The sequence below is a fragment of the Polypterus senegalus genome, chromosome 6 (assembly GCF_016835505.1).
Source record: "Polypterus senegalus isolate Bchr_013 chromosome 6, ASM1683550v1, whole genome shotgun sequence".
NCBI classification, from domain to species: domain Eukaryota; kingdom Metazoa; phylum Chordata; class Cladistia; order Polypteriformes; family Polypteridae; genus Polypterus; species Polypterus senegalus.
The window spans coordinates 166,205,566-166,226,072 of record NC_053159.1 but is presented as its reverse complement, the minus strand read 5'-3'; the positions used below and the strand labels follow the sequence as shown (position 1 = coordinate 166,226,072).

General features: G+C 37.5%; 1 protein-coding gene across 1 annotated transcript in view; it reads left to right on the top strand.

Moving 5' to 3' along the window:
* Positions 1-20,507, top strand: part of LOC120531777 (fibroblast activation protein, alpha) — a 95,206-nt gene that overhangs the window by 48,366 nt on the left and 26,333 nt on the right. The window contains exons 13-19 of the mRNA XM_039757495.1: positions 1,070-1,174; positions 4,849-4,916; positions 5,451-5,504; positions 5,928-6,052; positions 6,184-6,228; positions 10,109-10,207; positions 16,238-16,307. Of these exons, the coding sequence (XP_039613429.1) occupies positions 1,070-1,174; positions 4,849-4,916; positions 5,451-5,504; positions 5,928-6,052; positions 6,184-6,228; positions 10,109-10,207; positions 16,238-16,307 (566 nt within the window). The remainder of the gene's footprint in view (positions 1-1,069; positions 1,175-4,848; positions 4,917-5,450; positions 5,505-5,927; positions 6,053-6,183; positions 6,229-10,108; positions 10,208-16,237; positions 16,308-20,507) is intronic.

Here is a 20,507-nt window from a genome sequence, read left to right as displayed (position 1 = left end):
AAATTACTGAATGTAATGTAAGGCATTAAATATATACATTCCAGAAAATGTTTTACAATTAAAACAAGCACATTCTTGAAAATCACATTCTCATTCCATTCTTGCATTTTACTGTATATCCTTGGTACATCTATTTGTAATTTGTCATTCTGATGAAATAAAAAAAATTATTTTCTAACTAAAGGAACTCTGTTACAAACTTTTAATTATGTATTGTCTTGTATAGGTGTGTGTATATTTATTAATTTACTGTATGTACGAGGAACATTCAAAAAGTTTCCGCACTTTTACATTTTCGTTGGAAATGGTGAAAGCGGGGGGAGTAGTAACTGGGCATTAAAAAGTTGGTATCATGCTGGGAAAATTGCATCACAAATAAAGGTGACTATGTAGAAAAGTGATGTAATTTGTTTTTGAAATTCTTAATAAATAGAGTTAAAAAAGCGTGGAAACTTTTTGAACGTCCCTCGTACAGAAAATAATTGTAGGCTCATTTGTTTGGTATACAGAAAGCCATCTAATGCAAAATAAAACAGAATTAATATAAAATGCATTTTTGATTGATGCTCTGTGTTTATTTGCAACAATAATTCCCATTTAGCATATTTATTTATGTATACATACACACTTTCTGGGTTGCCATTATGGTTTGCAGCACAATTTTTATTGCTAGTAATTATTTAAATAATTGTTTAAACATACATATAAAATAAATAGGCGTATTTGTTACACTGTTACACTGAAAATGTATCCTAAACTCAACATCAAAAGCTCATAATACTTTCAATATAGTTTTATACATTTTTCATAATTTTGTAAAGTTGTTAAGAGGTTGTACTCTGGCTTCAGCCTTCAAAGTAAAATGAACATTAGAAATAATGCATCGATCCAGAATGTAGCTACAGATTTGGAAAATGAATGAATACTACAGGAACATATTCTATTCCAGTAATTATCAGACCTTGTAGTTTGCATTGATATTAACAATTTATAAGAAAAGATCAATTGAATACCAAATGAGTCATATTTTAAATTTATTACATGATTATGTTTTCTGAATTCATTTCAGTATTCACCATTTCCACCTCATTTCACCGGAGATAATGAAAGCTTCTACAAGATACTTTCCGGCAAGAATGGCTATAAACATATACATTATCTGACTTCTGGAAAGGTAAGAGAATATTCTTTAAAATTTACTAAACCACCCACATTCAACGTTTTACGTTTTTTGTTTATAAAGCAAACATGAAGGGAATGTAACCAAATTGTGTTCACAGATTTGGGAGTCATAAGCTGCAAAATGTGGATAACCAACTGCCATTTGTTACATGAGAATGTGATGAAAATGTTTTCCAATGAGACATAATTTTTTTCAAGAATTGGTTTTAAAAAGTATCGAGAAAACAGTACCATGTGTTCCAGGACAAGCCACATTAAACAGAAATTCAAACATCCAATCAAAACTTTAAAGACACCTTGCTATTTTCTATTTTCTCTGTTCATATTCATGCAGTTTCTGTAGCCGAGGATCAGACCGCCAAGGTCCCCGCCTTCGGCCACCACCCAACTCACATGAGAATCATGGGATGAAAATCAGCACCTCCAAATCCGAGACCATGGTCCTCAGCCGGAAAAGGGTGGAGTGCTCTCTTAGGGTTGGGGGTGAGATCCTGCCCCAAGTGGAGGAGTTCAAGTATCTCGGGGTCTTGTTCACGAGTGAGGGAAGAATGGAGTGGAAGATCGCCAGGCGGATCGGTGCAGCATCTGCAGTGATGCGGGCTCTGCATCGGTCTGTCGTGGTGAAAAAGGAGCTGAGCCGTAAGGCAAAGCTCTCAGTTTACCAGTCGATCTACGCTCCTACCCTCACCTATGGTCATGAGCTATGGGTAGTGACCGAAAAAACGAGATCGCGAATACAAGTGGCTGAAATGAGTTTCCTGCGCAGGGTGTCTGGGCTTTCCCTTAAAGATAGGTTGAGAAGCTCAGTCATCCGGTAGGGGCTCAGGGGATGAGGTGGCTCGGACATCTGATCAGGATGCCTCCTGGACGCCTCCCTGGTGAGGTGTTCCAGACACGTCCAACCGGGAGGAGGCCCCGGGGAAGACCCAGGACACGCTGGAGGGACTATGTCTCCCAGCTGGCCTGGGAATGCCTTGGGATTCCCCCGGAAGAGCTAGAAGAAGTGGCCGGGGAGAGGGAAGTCTGGGCCTCTCTGCTTAAGCTGCTACCCCCACGACCCGACCCCAGATAAGCGGAAGAGGATGGATGAATGGATATTCATGCAAGGATATGCCACAAAATAGATGTAATCTTTGAGTCAAGGTCAATAAAACATGTTTTATAGAATCATTGTAAATGATATACATATCCCTCTCCCTGTAGTGCTTGTACTGCTGAAGTGCAGCTCTCTTTGTGGTATTAAAAGATGTAACAATAGCTGAGGTTTGTACATTCAACAGACGCGTAATGCACCTTGTTCTATTTTTGTCCACTGTAGTGCTCAGTTTTTTGCCACCCCAAGGAATTCATTCTCTTGAATAGAAAAACTACTGTAGCACAAGGGAAATTAAAGCGTCAAAAAAGCTAATCCATACCTGCTTGCAGATGTCTTTTTACAACTATATTCACAGCAACCACCTGCTTGACTGACTGACAGCTTTATAAATACAAAGACTTATAAAAGTAGGAATAATTTGTGTGTAGCCAGTATCTTTCCTGGTAACACAGGACACACGTGAGGAACAAGTCCATTCCAAGGCACACAAAAGCACAGATTTTTTACATTTTAATTTAAACACACAAATGAGCATTACGTAATATATTAGGTGCTTGGAGCATAGGTTAGGGAATTCATGAGAGAAGGGGGAGAGCATACAAACTCAATACAGACGGCACCCCATCTTGCAATTAAATTGTGGATTAAAGCTTGTGAAGCACAATTACATTGTCCTTAAAATACGTGACATATCATATCTAGGAAACACAGAGGGGATTTGTCTAAATAGTTTTTACTTTCTTATGAAGGATGACAATTCAAGTAAATCTGGTTACAAAATTCTTTTTTTTAAGTTTTTATCTACAGTGGATTCTGAAAATATTCCAACTTCTTCACTTTCTGTGCACTTTATTGTGTTCTTATACCAATTTTTGCCCATCAGTCATCACTCAGTTACCCATAATGACAAAGTGAAAAAATGTTTTCAGAAAGGTTTGCATATTAAAAACTGAAATCTGTCATTTATATGTAAGTATTCAGACCCTTTGCTCTGGCACTCTGAATTGTTGTCTATCTGTTTGCTTTAATTCTCCTTGGTGTGTGTCTAGAACTTCATTGGAGTCCACCTGTGCCAAAATCAATGGATTGGACATCACCTAAAAAATCACACACCTGTGCATATCAAATCCCACAATTCATACTGCATGTGAGGACAAAAACCAAGCCTTGAAGTGGAAGGACCTCTCTGTAGATCTCCACAATCAAATTGTACTGAGGCATCGATCAGATCAAGCAGATAAAACAATTTCTTAAGCTTTCAGTGTTCCTTGGAGCAAAATGGTCTCAATAATGGCAAAACTGAAGAAGTTTGGAACCACCCAGATTCTTCATAGAGCTGACTATTTGGCCAAACTGATTAACCGAGCAAGAAGAGTCTTGGTCAGCGAGGTGACCAAAAACCCCATGGTCACTCTAACAGAGCTTCAGAAGACCTTTGCTGAGATTGGGAGAACCTGTTGGAAGAATGACAATCTCAGTAGCATTCCATCAATCACACATTATGGTAGAGTGGTTAGATGGAAGCCACACTCAAATGAAGTTTGCCCAATGGCATTTTAAGGACTCTGACAGCATGAAGTAAAGATTCTCTGGTCTGATGAGGTAAAAATTGAACTCCAAGGATTATGTCTGGTGAACACCAGGCACTGCTCATCACCTGCCTAATGCCATCCCTAAGGTGAAGCAGGGCAGTGGCAGCATCATGCTGTGCAGGTGCTTCTCAGCAGCAGGATCAGTGAGACTGGTTAGAATTGAAGGAAGGATGAATGCAGCCAAATACAGAGAGGTGCCTGAAGAAAACCTGCTCCAGAATGCACCCAACGTCAGACTGGGACAATGCTTCACCTTTCTGCACAACAATAACCAGAAAGATATCCTTGTGTGCAAAGCTTGTAGAGAGACTCATCCAAGAAGAATGGAAGCTGTAATGGCTACCAAATGGGCTTCTATAAAGTATTGAATTAATGGTCTGAATATGAATGAGAAAGTCCAATTTTAGAAGTTTTTTTTAGTTTGTAATCCTTTCTGAAAACATGTTTCACTTTGTTATTACGGGTTAGTGAGTGTTGACTGATAGGCAAAAATGTCTTCTTCTTTGGTCTGCTGCTATTTAAGGGTCACCACAGCGGATCACCAGTCTCCATCTATCCCTGTCTTTTACATCATTTTCTGCCACACCGACTGCCTTCATGTCCTCCTTAACCACATCCATAAACTTTCCCTTTTCCGCTTGACTGGAGGTCCCATCCTCAGCCTTTTTTTCGCAATATACCCCTCATCTCTCCTCTACACGTCCCCAAACCATCTCAATCCAACCCCTCTCACTTGGCCACATCAAACATGTGTCGCCCCTCTAATGTACTCATTCCTAATCCTGTCAATTCTTGTTATTCCAAAAATGGCAGATGTATCCATTTAAAAGTAAATCTGCAATGCAATCAAGAGTGCAGAAAGTGAAGGGGTCTGAATTCTTTCTGAATCCACTGTATATACTCAGACAAAAAGCAATTTATCAAAAACTCTATGTAATGTAAGAAAACAAAAACTAACAAAAATGTGATTGCTTTTAGGAACCACAACAGATTACGTCTGGAGAATGGGAAGTCATTTACATTGTGAAAGTAACACAGGATGCACTGTATGTACTTCACAAAGATTATATGATTTTATGTTATTAACAATGAAAGTATTTTATTGCTGCAACAAACATCATTTAGACTTTTGGAAAACAAAGAATAATGTAATTTTGAAATGTATTTTTTTCCAAATGCTGCAATCAAGTCTTAAATAGTGAAAAATGTATTTTACCACTACAGCTTCTGATCTTGATCACATGCTGCTGCCTTATGAGGGGTCACCTGCTTGTGGTCTTGGGTCTTAGTAAATAAACCCTGGCAGGAGATCTCAAGAGAACACGCAAACACCTTATCTAATGTTTTCTACTCCTCCTAACTCAATGATTATTATTATTTGTCAATATACTACAGGATATAAAGCTCCATTACAAAATGTTAGCAAATTCTCCTGCTATATTTGAATTAATTTCAAACATTCACTCAAAATAAACTAAGCTCTGTGCAGATATTAAAATCATTTACTTGGGGAATTTACATTTTTTTTCTAGTTTTAAATCTTTACTAATTGTTTTCTAAATATTTATCTCTCCTCACAGTTATTATGTTAGTAACCAGGATGGAGGTACCCCTGGAGGGAGAAATCTTTACAAGTAAGAATGTTATGCATTAAAAAATGAACTTCCAATTACTTAATAAACAAAAAATACTGTATTTTTTCACAGAGTGTGTTCACCGTATTTATATAACAAAAATGATTTTTAAGAAACCAAATATGCATGTTTTATTTTTGACAAAATGGGATTCTACTTCTGTTTTTAAATGCATTTCCTTTTCACAGAAAATGTAAATTGCAATAGTAATTGAATGTTAAAAATATACTGCCGACATGTTGGTGAAACACACAAATAAGAATTTCACTGTACTCTGTATATTTAAAAATAAACTTAAATTGTAAAAATGTGACTGCTTCTGATGATGTATTCAATATATATATATACTCAGTAAATATATATACATATCTATATATCTCATAAGAGTAATTTGTATTTCTTTAATTTCCTTCTATGAAACAGAATTACAATTGGTAGTTCTCATTCCGAGCCACAGTGTATGACATGTAACACAAGACGAGAAAGATGTAAATATAACTCTGCATACTTCAGCAAAAATGCAAAATATTACCGAATGGATTGTTCAGGTAAGTTTAAGTTTATGACTATTGCTTAGCTCTGCTTGTATTACTCCTAAATTAATTTTAAACTCAGTCTGCCAATATATAAAAAATGCATTTTCTCTGTCATCTTCACCAACATGTGTTCTTTTTCCCAGGACCTGGAATTCCTATTTATACTCTTAATGACAACACTGGAAAAGGTACTGGAGACAATAAGCTCAAATTTCTACTTTTTTGTGAATGCATTTTTTATACTTCAAATAACCTTAACTTCTTAAATATGCAAGGGTATCTGATTTCATGTATCAATAAATTAATTCTACTGTATATTATGGTAACCTAAAGTATTATAGTTTAAACTACATATGTCTATAGATGATACATATCTATCTATATGGAGGTTGACCGGTTTTAAATGCCGTCCTTTCCACCTTATTTTTATTCTCACTCCTATATATCATCCTTGGATGAGCTGTTCCTCTCTCAAAGTATGAGATAGCTCCTTTGGCGGTAATGATCAGAGTTACTAGCGGAGTACAGGGATTTTTAATACATCCCACTTTATGTTCCTCAGAGTGTCCAACATTCTCAAATGTTGTAGGTATAAGGTATCCTTTACATCCTCTGTGTGACATCCTTCAATTTCACAACTCATCAGCAGTTGAGATGTGACGAAGCTCTTGTCCGTGATGACAGCAGCATATGTTAAATTTAAAAATCCATTAAAAAATATGTGTAGTAACTTATAGTAACAAGCCAGAGGCCAAATCTCAATATTATTATTTAATAACATTAATATGTAATTATCAAAAAATCTAAAAAACAGAAAAGAGAACATGCTTCTTTAAAAATGGTTATACATGGCGCAGTGCCCAGAAGTATATATGCTCCTATTAAACATTTTTCATTGCCTGAATATTTCAAGGTAAAATTTGGAAATCTCTGGATTCCTACATGTATGTTTCTTAAATGGTGTTCTGTGCCTGTATTTATCAAGCATCTCAGAATTATTCCTAGCAGTTGCCTTAAAAGTCTGACTAGGATTAAGAATTTATCTTACCTCAGAATAGGACATGAAAAGTAGTTAATGAAGTTTCCTACTTTTACTCCCAGTAAGGAGTAGGAGTTCACACATGACAATGTATATGGTATCCAAACCGCAAAATGGTACTCTTGAAGGCATTTGGTAGTTTCCTTGGAAATCATGATGATTATTTTTTAGTTTTCCGATACTAACACTCAGAATTCATCACAAAGAAAATCTACTATATATATATATATACAGGTATATATAAAATCCTAAGAGTAAAGGGGCAACGATTTTATGTGACTTTTTATGTCATGTTTTTTGTCACGCTTTAAATTGGGTTTATTTTAAAACCTACATATATATGTTTGGCATCATTGTTTTCAGAATTTATCAAACGTTAATGTGATATTGTTAGATTTTTAGATTCTTATTCCGTTTTTCAAATTAATTATAAACTAAAAAATATCATGAGCTCACGTCCCGCAAGGCGAGACTTTGTGCCAAGAGATTTCACCACACCTGGGGATGGAAATAAAAGATAAAGAGTAGGACAGCTGCTGTACAGGCTTTTAAATGTTCAAAACGCTGCGTGAGATGCAGATCACACAGCACGGCAGCAGCAACAGCAGCAAGCAGCTGATAGAGCAAAGAGGAGGTAAAAAAAACTGTATTTGTTTCCCATTGTATCACCGTTTTAAGAGGAGTGACTGTGTCTCCTTGGGGTGCATTTAGCCCCCCTCTTCACAATGTGAGTGGCAGAGACGCAAAGTGGCTGGCTCGTAGCGCAGGCCGGGGGGTTGGCAAGCAAAGCGAGCAGGGGGCGAACCCCCTAGTAATGATAATAATAATAACGTTCAAAGGAACATGATTACTTTCACATAAAAGGCTTAAGGCACTCTCGTGAAGCACGCTGGAGTCATGCATTGAACTCGGCAAATTTCAAGAATATCAACAATAATACAGTAATGAGCACCAATATGGAAGACCAGAGTGACACACACTAAATGAGAGTTAAGCCCAATAATGGCCGTATTTATTTAAAAATAAATAATTTACAGCTGTACTTTTAAAAGAATCACCTTTCTGCTGTTATAGCCATGGGAAAGGCTTCGTAAAGTAACAGTTATACTGAAATGGCCACAGTTATTCTTGTGCTGTTACTGAAGTTATGTTCATTGTTGCAGTGTTCACAATCATCTGACATGTCTGTCTATCTCTGTGATCCCCTCTTATCTTCTGTGAGGCTCTATTTATTATTCCATTGCCCCAGGAGTCTCCACCTTCTTTCTCAAACCTTCCCCAGCTTATAAATTATAACAAGAATATTCCAGGTGTTTGTGGAATGCAAAACTGTGTGACATTTTTCTGTCAATCACCCATCCAGCCCCGCTTTTATTCAGGATAGTGTCCTAGCTGTACAATACAGTTTGTATCAATGTTCTCTTGTGTGTTGATACTGCGATGTTGCTGATGAGTTACATATGCATCCTTGTGAATACATGAATACAGCTTGCTTTAACATGGAGTGATAAAGAAAGGTATTGTATAAATCTGTGAATTACTTCTCACATTATAAGGGCATTCAAGGTTTAGTGCATATTCAAGAAATGGTTGGTTGGGACATACTTATATCATTGCTTCTGTGAAGCTGCATTTTCCCTGTGGCCAAAAAATGTAATGTTTCCAAAGCTTTCATTTTGGCTGACAATCTATATCTTCACCATGCAGATGGAGCAATCATGTGAAGTACAAGATTTGTTGGTAATATTATTCTATCTCCACCACATCAAAATCTTTTATGAGTTAATTGTTGTCCAGTGTTTGCAAAACACTTCACCTTTCCCAGAATGTGCAGGCCAATCTCTGTCTGAATGCCATAGTCTGGCAGCTCCTAGCAATCAAGGACAGCTAATGAGTTTCCCTAAATACTCGTGACATTAGGAGTAGTTTTCTAAATTAGAAAAACTGACAAAATCCTTTTATGCCTATGAGTAGGACCAGATTTGTGTCAGTCACTCTGTAATGTTTTGAGCCAGTTATTACCATTTTGATAAATAAGGGCACTGCTCTTTATTTTAGTCATCAGAATCTTACTAAAAGATAATGATAGTCTGACTGAACAAATAGCATATCAAATAAAGCATTATTTTTGAAGTGTGATAAATAAAAAGATCCCATCTCATTGATCTTGCTTTTCATGAATGGCAGAATATGTTGGGTGATATCAGAGCTTATTTTTTTCTAACACAAAAATAAAATGGTCCAGACGACATGCTTCAAAAACCACATCGTACAGGGCAAGTCATAGACCATTTATGTACGACACTGAAGTTGCACACTTTAAGAATGTGCTGTAAATGAATATCAACTTATAGGCAATGTCATGATAAGATGTTAACATGCCATACGTGTAGAATATGGTCTTGTATCTAGGCTTTGAACGGATATTCGTTTACAATGAAAGATTACTTTTGTCAAACAGATATGAAAAGGAATTGGCTTGTAAACCCAATGCAAATTCTGCTCTTGCCAAATTAGAAAATTAAAACCTGACAATCAGTCCAATATTGATCATTAACCTCTACTATTCCTCAAGCTCTGAAGTTCCCCAAACTACTACCACTTACCACACTCCTTTATTCAGTGTATCTATAATTTTCTGTGTAGAGAAAAATGTAACAACCATTCATGAACAGGATTATCAGTTTAGGGGGAGTTCTGATTTGTGGGAGAATTCAATACCCAAGTCATCAGAATGGAAAGCTGTGCAGATGTTTATGTGAGGTGGAAATTCTGAGGGGGAAAGTATGGAAAATAAGGATTAAAAGATTGATTCAGCCACACCCAAAAGAAATTGTTAAAGCTCTTACAGTTCTGTGGATACTGGCAAAGTGAAATTTAACAGTCAGTCTTTCTTGATGTACTGTATGACAGAGGAAGTGGGTTTATTATGTGCCATAATGGTCATAAGGAAGGGAAAGAAAGATATCATGAGTAGTGACAGTCACTTCCAAAGTGATTTAATAATATTTTGTGTGGAATTTTTTTAGAACTTCTCATCCTTGAGGAGAACAAGGACTTGGAAGAAATCCTAAAGGACATTCAAATGCCAAAAGTCGAACGGGGAACCATTCAAGTGGCAGGACTCAGTATGTGTGCTTACATTTATCTTTTAAATATACTCTTTTAATTTAAATAAATATATCAAAGTTGAATCAGCAAAGGGCATATGTGTACTTCAGATGATTTATTTTCAAACTTGCTTTGTCCAGTTCAGGATCATAAGAATACTCTCTAGTTTAGAAATCATCATTTGCAAAAAAATTTCAAAACAATAGGTTGTAGAATAACAATAAAAATAATTTAAATAAATGTTAAGACTAGGTGTACTAATAGATAATATCTGCTCATCCCATACATTCTGAACAATGTTCATGTTTTGTTTTTACTTACACTTCATTACATTACATTATTACATGCACAATAGCTGAAATATTTCCTTAATATGAAATAGTGTAATACATGTAACTGACAAAATAAAAGAAAGATCCACATATATTACTTTAATTAAGATTGGTTCACCACGGACCACCAAAACAGGTTAATTATTCCCTAACACTAATTTTACAAATGTTTGAAACTGTATTGGAAAGACACAACACCATGTTCTTCTTTATAAGGACTACTCTTACTTGGCGTTTTGATGATGATGGAGGAAAAAGCTGCCTCAGGTGGTGTGGACGACTCTGGAGGTCTGTTAGGCTAAGCTTGTTTGACTGGGACAGACATGCTATGTGATTTACATCAATGGTTTTCACATATTTGAGAAAACAGGAACAAATGGTCCAAAGATACAAATGCTTGCTGTTGTATCATAGCAAACAATGTTTAACTTTAGATACTTTTGTCCAATATGTATTCAAAAAAAAAAAAATTAAACTTAAATATGCCCACTGCTTGTTCATGTAAAACAACAATTTATTTCTTGTATAGCTCAAAATCACACAAGGAGTGCCTCAATGGGCTTTAACAGGCCTTGTTTTCAGACAGACCCTCGGCCACGACTCTCTAGGAAGACAAGAAGACCCCTAATTAAACAAACAAAATGAAACAAAAGTATATACAGTAATAGTAGAGTATATGGAACTATAATAAACAGTTGTAACAAAATCAGCAGAAAAGGCAGAAAAGGTTTGGGGATGGCCACCCCGTATAATGAAAATTTGGCAGAAAAAGAAACATATCTTTACAGAAACTGAACTGAACTAACATTAAACACTGAGTTTGTTCAGCTTAAAACTTTCACATTTCAACCCACTGCTGTTACTTCAGGTGGGCTCCATCCTGGGGCCCCTCCTTTTTATTATTTACCTCCTTCCCCTTGGCAATATCTTTCATAAATGTAACATTAGCTTCCACTGTTACCTCACCTTCAAACCTACTTTTTCCTTTCCACCTTCCTCACTTATTGATTGCATAGCAGAAATTAAATCCTTTTCTTCAAATTTTCTTAAATTAAATAGTGACAAAACTGAGGTTCTGCTCATTGGTACAAAATCAACATTATCCAAAACTGATTATTTTTCATTTGTTATTGATAAGTCCTCTGTCTCCCCTTCCCCACAGGTTAAGAGTCTGGGTGTCATCCTTGACAGTACTTTATCCTTTCAGTCCCACATCAATAACATCTCCCGGTCCGCATATTTCCACTTGCGTAACATTAATCGTATTTGCCCCTCCCTCACTCCTCACACCACTGCTATCCTTGTTCATTGCCTTTTCGCATCTCGTTTGAATTATTGCAATTCCCTTTTCTTTGGTCTTTCTTGCAAATCTCTTTATAAGCTTCAACTGGTCCAGAATTCAACTGCCTGCATCATTACTAGAACCCCCTCTATTCACCATATCACGCCCGTCTTACAGCAGCTTCATTGGTTTCCAGTTAAGTTCAGCATTTAATTCAAAATTCTTCTGTTAATTTTTAAAGCTATCCACAACCTCACCCCTCCACAGCTGTCCGACCTCCTCCATGTTGCCATTCCCTGCCGCACCCTTAGATCCTCTTCCTCCATCCACTTGACTGTCCCTTTCATCCGTCTTACCACCATGGGTCCCCAGCTCTGGGACTCACTACCATCTGAGCTTAGAAATTTTGGATCATTCTCACTTTTCAAATCTAAACTTAAAACTCATTTGTTTAAGACTTGCTTTTCTCTTTGACTACAATTGCTCTGTCTGATTTTAAATTGTGTATTTTAGTTTTGCTTATAATGTGTGTTTTATCTATTGTTCAGTGTCCTTGAGTGTTTAGAAAGGTGCCTATGAATAAATAAAATGTATTATTATTATTAGGAAGGCTGTTCTATTTATATTTAGCAGACAGGAAAAGGTGGGAATTCATGGACTGGAACCAGAAGTGAGATCATCAGGAAGAGGGTTCTGGGAGGATTTGGAGGCAGGACTGGTAGCCCAGAAATAACCTTAATGGGAGGTTTCTTTGGTTGTTCTGCAGAGGTAGAAAGGAGGAGAGGATTAGATGACAGTGCCTCCTCCTGGTTTGGCTGAGAAACAACATTATTTGAGACTATAAACCATCTCCTATGCGCATGTGTCTGTGACACACTATATGATAAAAAAAATTGCTGATCCATTTTATTCCTCACTCTTCCATTGGTGACAATGAATGCTCTTTCAAAGGATTAGATTTTTCTTTCTTTTGGTTTTGTTTTTTATGCATGTTAACCATGTTGTATATGGCTAACATTGCCGGAATATACTGTAGAGAACACCAACATGGAGATGAAGACAGCAAACAGAATTGACAGTTCAGCCCTCCCTTTTTTATACAGCCTCCTATACTTCTATATAGGCTTCCCTGCTGATATGCCAAAAGAGAAACTTTTAAAAACAACAAACACAGGTGTGCCATCCAGCCTTGTAGCTGAGTGCTCTCCTCATATTTACCTGTAGCAGTCACATTCACTCATTCTCTCTTCTGTAGAGCACTGTCCACAGCTCGATTCCCCAATCTGTCTGGGGCGTCACTTTTTATCTCCTCTCAAGGCACCCTGTCATATGCTTTCTCCAGGTTCACAAAGACACAATTCAACTCCTTCTGGCCTTCTCTAAACTTCTCCATCAACACCCTCAGAGCAAACATTGCATATGTGGTGCTCTTTCTTGGCATCAAACCATACTGCTGCTCTAATCATCACCTCAATTCTTAACCTAGCTTCCACTACTCTTTCCCATAACTTCATGCTATGGCTCATCAATTTTATCCCCCTGTAGTTACTACAGTCCTGCACATCCCCTTATTTCTTAAATATCGGCAACAGTACACTTCTCCACTCCTACTCCTCAGGTGTCCTCTCACTTTCCAAGATTCCATTAAACAATCTGGTTAAAAACTCCTCTGCCATCTCCTAAACACCTCTAAACACCTCCATGCTTCCACAGGTATGTCATCTGGACCAACGGCTTTTCCATTTTTCATCCTTTTCATAGCTGTCCTTACTTCCTCCTTGCTAATCCGTTGAACTGCCTGATTCACTATCTCCACATCATCCAACCTCTTCTCTCTCTTGTACTATTCATTCATCAGCCTCTCAAAGTACTCTTTCCACCTGCTCAACACACTGTCCTCGCTTGTGAGTACATTTCCATGTTTATCCTTTATCACCCTAACTTGCTGCACATCTTTCCCAGCTCGGTCCCTCTGTCTAGCCAATCGGTACAGGTCCTTTTCTCCCTCCTTAGTGTCCAACCTCTCATACAACTCATCATATGCCTTTTCTTTAGCCTTCGCCACCTCTCTCTTCACCTTGCGCCTAATCTACTTATACTCTTGTCTACTTTCTGCATCTCTCCAACTATCCCACTTCTTCTTTGCCATCCTCTTCCTCTGTATACTCTCCTGTATTTCCTCATTCCACCACCAGGTTTCCTTTTTCTTCATCCTCTTTCCAGATGTCATGCCAAGCACCCTTCTTGCTATCACCCATACTACATCTGCTGTAATTTCCCAAGTGTCTGGTAACTCTTCAGTGCCACCCAGTGCCTGTCTGACCTTCTCCCTAAACTCCACCTTGCAGTCTTCCTTTTTCAACTTCCACAATTTGATCCTTGGCTCTGCCCTCACTCTCTTCTTCTTCTTGATCTCCGACGTCATCCTAGAGACCACCATCCTATGCTGCTTAACTATACTTTCCCCTGCCACCACTTTGCAGTCTTCAATCTCCTTCAGATCAACTCTTCTGCATAGGATGTAATCTACCTGTGTGCACCTTCTCCACTCTTGTACGTAGCCCTCTGTTCCTCCCTCTTCTTAAAATACTTATTCACCACAGCCATGTCCATCCTTTTGGCAAAATTCACTATCCTTTGACCTTCTTCATTCCTCTCCTTGACACCATACCTACCCATCACCTCCTCGTCTCCACTGTTCCCTTCACCAACATGCCCATTGAAATTCACTCCAATCACCACTTTCTGTCCCTTGGGTACACTGTTCATCACTTCATCCAACTCACTTCAAAAATCTTCTTTCTCACACATTGCACACCCAATTTACGGTGCATATGCACTAACAACATTCATCATCACACCTCCAATTTCCAGCTTTATAATCACATTCTTTTCACCTCCAAAATACTCGACATACTGTTCCTTCAGATTAACCCCTACTCCATTTCTCCTCCTATCCACACCATGATAGAACAATTTGAATCCACCTCCAATCCACCTGGCCTTACTCCCATTCCATTTAGTCTCTTGCACGCACAATATATCAACCTTTCTTCTCTCCATCATATCTACTAACTCTCTCCCCATACCAGTCATACTGCCAACATTCAAAGGTCCTACCCTTAGTTCCACTCTCTTTACTTTCCTCCTGTCCTCCTGCCTCCGAACACGTCTCCCCCCTCTTCTTCTCCTTCTTCGGCCAACAGTAGCCCAATTTCTGGCAACACCCTGTTGGCTAACAGTACTGGTGGCGGTCAATGTTAACCCGGGGCTCGACCGATGCGGTGTGGACAATTTGTATTGAATGATTTGGCAAAATTTTACACCAGATGCCCTTCCTGACGTAACCCTCCCCATTTATCCGGGCTTGGGATCGGCACGAAGAAACACACTGGTTTGTGCATCCCATGTGACTGGGTTAATAAGTGAGCTTACACCATTCTGGTAAAAAAAAGATGTCAAAGCAAAGCCACAAGAACCTGTCACTGAAACACCTTTTGGTGTGCATCATGCCTGGCTCACCTGCTAGATTTTTTGTTGCTTCCTCTGCTCCTCCTTTTGTTCTTAGCTCCACTTTACCTGCATTTTTGGTTTAGTCTCCTAGCCTGATAATAGTATGATTATGAGTCAAAAAACTAATGGTCTGTTCTTGATTAAACTTCCTGCTCCTGCCTTAGGCCATCATTTGCACTTAAGTGATCCAGTTTTTCCTTGCATCCTGATTCAGTGCACATTTATTACAAACAGTAAGTATATGCTTCCATTCACGGTTGCCCCAAGAGTATAATATTTTTTCCCTCTATGTTCCATATCAACATCGTCTTAACTACACTTCCTTATAAAACATTGATAAGTGGCACAGTAATTATATCCAACAGAATGAGAAATTTGGTATGCCGTGCACTTTTTGGTATAAACTTAAAGAAAATATGATTGTAACTTCTCAATTATCCCAATGATCATACTTGCTCAGAAGCACCTGCTTTCAATAATTTTGTATTTCCTTTTTTTTACTCATGAGCTTCCCTTTCTTGTTATTCAGATGGTAGTTGTAACATTTTGCAATTTTATTTTATTTTTTAATTGTTTTGTTAGGGCACTAGGAACATGCATAGCTTGTTCTAGCATATGATATAATAGCGACTATTTTATTTAAAGGTGAGCTGTAGGCTTCAGAATGGTCTTACCTTTGATAAAGAAAGACCTCCAGTGACAGAAAACTAATTTCTCTCTCATATCAAAATGAATAATTGTTGTGACTATCCTTTTATATAAAAATTAAAAACTGCTATGACACCTTTATTTTGTCAGTGACCTGTATTACACAGACGTACCAGTCTCCTCTATTCTATCAACTTTATTTTTAAAGGAAAAATATATTGGGATATACTATATATATATATATATATATTTCTCTTTTTCTTTTTTGGTAGAACTATGGTATCAAATGACACTGCCACCCAACTTTGACAAGTCCAAAAAATATCCATTACTAATTGATGTGTAAGTATTTATTACATTATCATTATAATATATAGTATATTCAAATATTATAGAGTGGCTAGACCATTTCAATATGTAATTATTATACAGACTGGCTTCTTTTGAATGCAGTGTTTATTATACTTTAAAAAAATCAGGAGAAGACAAAAAAATGTATAAAGATAATAATAATGATGAAAGACCTTAGTCATGTGTTGTCAAGTAATTCACATTATTTTAAAATGATGTTAATTGTCAAGACAAATTTTATTATAGTCTATAAGATAAAAGTACATGCATGTTAAACCACATGAAGTATTAGTGTATTTTTACAAAGGTCAGTTGACCACTTTTCTGTAGTGGAGTCCTGGGGTGACTCTATTTTCCCTTTCAGACTCTTTACTTTGTAGACCTTCATAGAATACCCCAAATCCCACCCATAGTCCTTGTATGTTTATTCTTAACAGTCTGGTCAGGGTTGACTGCACTGTAGTTCAAAACTTACGCATTGCTTTTAATTCTATAACAACAGGTAATTAGACAGAGTACCAGAACAACCTGGACAGAAACTTGTGCATTTTATTCATATATACAGTACAGTAGATTAACTTAAGATTTCCAGCTGTGACCAAAATATAAGCAGAGTAAACTGACTGTGACAATAACACCAATACAACCTTTATAATAGTTAGTTCATCTAACTTAGGCCACCAAGTGGTTCTCTGTCTTAGTATGTTGACTGGTTTCTACTGGTTTGACTGGTTTGACAAGTACACGACCCTTTGGATGGAATAGTAGAGGCACAGCATGGTCCCTCTATGCTTGTGATGGCAGAGACACCAGCGTAGCCATCTGTATGAATGGAGCAGCAGAGACACAGAAGGCCTCTGCAAGCATCTTCGGTCCTGGCCTGATAGTCCAGGTCACACCGCTTGGACCAGTAGGCATGTAGGCCAACCTCAGGCACAACTCACCTTCCATTCCATCCCTTACCAATATGTCCTTTCATTTCAGATACCTGAATTCTCCCTGGCTATCTTCCTAGAAGGGAAGGAATGGTCATGTTTCTAAAACATGTCCTCCTTCCAGCGGCTCACACATTTTACCTGTATAAGTAAACCGTTTCAGAGCATTACAGAAGCAGCAGGGGTGCAGGTTATGGGAAAGTACTCCAGACTGATGCAGATTCTTCAAACCCCTACCACAAAATGAATTACCCCAGAGTAGTACAAAACTTCTTATCTGATCTAGTAGGGTCATAAATTTGCCTGAACAACAACTGGCTTATGCATCTTCCTTCCAGGTTAAACATTTTAAAATTAGATTTTGTTAGACATTATTTAAAAAAAAAGATTAACTTGTTTGTTAGATAATACAGTCCTTTACAATTTACCATTGCAAATCATATCAAGGAGAATCTTAGTTCATTAGTGGCAACCAGCTGAAAGAAAAACTAAAAAAAAAATACAGTTAAATGCCTGACTGTGATGTATCCTCTTCTGATAGACTGCTTTAAATAACGAGTTACAGGTTACAGTTATTAGCGCTATCACTCTTAATTTTATTATTTCCTGTGCAGTATTTGCACAGGAAGTGCAAAATACTATTTATTTATTAAATACTATTATATTTATTATTACTTCCTTTGCAGTATTTCTTATTTGGGGTTACTCATTAGTGGCATTATTAGTTTCTGTGCTGGAGACATAGCTGTTATCATATGGCCATTTTATTAATAGGAAAACTCCACCCAAAAATTACATACATTTTTTAAATGTTACCCTATGTAGTTTGTAGAGATAGCTGAGACTAATTTTTGGAGGAATAAATATTGAATAGTCAAACTCTGTGGTGTTGATAGGGGATCAGCACTGGATAATGCCCAACAAATTGAATAAACCATCCATGAAAAAAAGAAAAAAATTCTCACGTAACTTGTGTTGCATAGTCTACATTTCCAATATCCATTTGTATGGTCAAAATGTGTGCAATTTTTGCTAAAATATTAGTCAGGGTTTCTTCCTGAAAGCTCCTCATTAAATGTTAACAAGGTAGACTTCATTCCTGCATTTCTTCATCTATGAAAAAGGAGAAGAGGCAGATCTTCGATTCTGATGAATAGAACTGTTGGAATGATATTTTCCTTGTCCTTAAAAGATTAAAAAATTAATATTGAGTGTTTCATGAGATATCAGCCCTGAACTATATACAACCCCAATTCCAATGAAGTTGAGACGTTGTGTAAAACGTAAATAAAACAGAATACAATGATTTGCAAATCCTTTTCAACCTATATTCAATTGAATACACTACGAAGACAAGATATCGAATGTTCAAACTGATAAACTTTATTGTTGTTTTGCAAATCTTCACTCATTTTGAATTTGATGTCTGCAACACGTTCCAAAAAGCTGGGACGGGGCATGTTTACCACTGTGTTATATCACCTTTCCTTTTAACAACACTCAATAAGCGTTTGGGAACTGAGGACACTAATTGTTGAATCCGTGTAGGTGGAATTCTTTCCCACTCTTGCTTGATGTACAATTTCAGTTGCTCAACAGTCCGGGGTCTCCGTTGTCGTATTTTGCGCTTCATAATGCGCCACACATTTTCAATGGGAGATAGGTCTGGACTGCAGGCAGGCCAGTCTAGTACCCGCACTCTTTAACTACGAAGCCACGCTGTTGTAACACATGCAGAATGTGGCTTCACATTGTCCTGCTGAAATAAGCAGGGGTGTCCTTGAAAAAGACGTTGCTTGGATGGCAGCATATGCTGCTCCAAAACCTGTATGTACCATTTAGCATTAATGGTGCCTTCACAGATGTGCAAGTTACCCATGCCATGAGCACTAACACACCCCCATACCATCACAGATGCTGGCTTTTGAACTTTGCGCTGATAACAATCCGGATGGTCCTTTTCCTCTTTGTCCCGGAGGACACGACGTCCATGATTTCCAAAAACAATATGAAATGTGGACTCGTCAGACCACAGCACACTTTTCCACTTTGCGTCTGTCCATCTCAGATGAGCTCGGGCCCAGAGAAGCCGGCGGCGTTTCTGGGTGTTGTTGATATATGGCTTTCGCTTTACATGGTAGAGTATTAACTTGCACTTGTAGATGTAGTGACGAACTGCGTTAACTGACAATGGTTTTCTGAAGTATTCCTGAGCCTACATGGTAATATCCTTTACAGAATGATGTCGGTTTTTCAATGAAGTGCCGCCTGAGGGATCGAAGGTCACGGGCATCCAGTGTTGGTATTCGGCCTTGCCGCTTACGTGCAGAGATTTCTCCAGATTCTCTGAATCTTTTCATGATATTATGGACAGTAGATGATGAAATCCCTAGATTCCTTGCAATTGTACATTGAGAAACATTGTTCTTAAACTGCTGGACTATTTGCCCACACAGTTGTTCACAAAGTGGTGAACCTCGCCCCATCCTTTCTTGTGAACGACTGAGCCTTTTGGGGATGCTCCTTTTATACCCAATCATGACAAACACCTGTTTCCAATTAACCTGTTCACCTGTGGAATGTTCAAAACAGGTGTTTTTTGAACATTCCTCAACTTTCCCAGTTTTTGCTGTCCCGTCCCACCTTTTTTGGAACGTGTTGCAGGCATCCAATACAAAATGAGTGAAGATTTGTAAAACAACAATAAAGTTTATCAGTTTGAACATTCAATATCTTGTCTTTGTAGTGTATTCAATTGAATATAGGTTGAAAAGGATTTGCAAATCATTGCATTCTGTTTATATTTACGTTTTACACAACGTCTCAACTTCATTGGAATTGGGGTTGTACAATAAAAACTTCTAAAATAAAGGACCTATCTTTTTCTGACAGTTGCATCGTCTTTGTCTTGTTACAGGCTCCAGGCCGATTGTTTTTGGTGCAGTTTGTTCCACTGCTCATCTCCATATCCAACAAAAATGGTTTGACCTGCATCCAAAATTAACTGCCATAGAAATTATTTAATTTGTCTAGTTAGATAGCTGAGTTTTTAGATTTTTTGTCCTACCAGAGCATATGCTGGATGACAAAAAGAAAGAAATGAACACACACACACATGCAAAATCTGGACTTTACACAATTTCGGAAAATATAATGTCATGTAATAAAATTTGCAAATTTAGAAAAAAAAACATTGTATATGTAAGTCAAAAATTGAGATGCATCAAATGCAACTTTATAACTGCATTTTTTTATG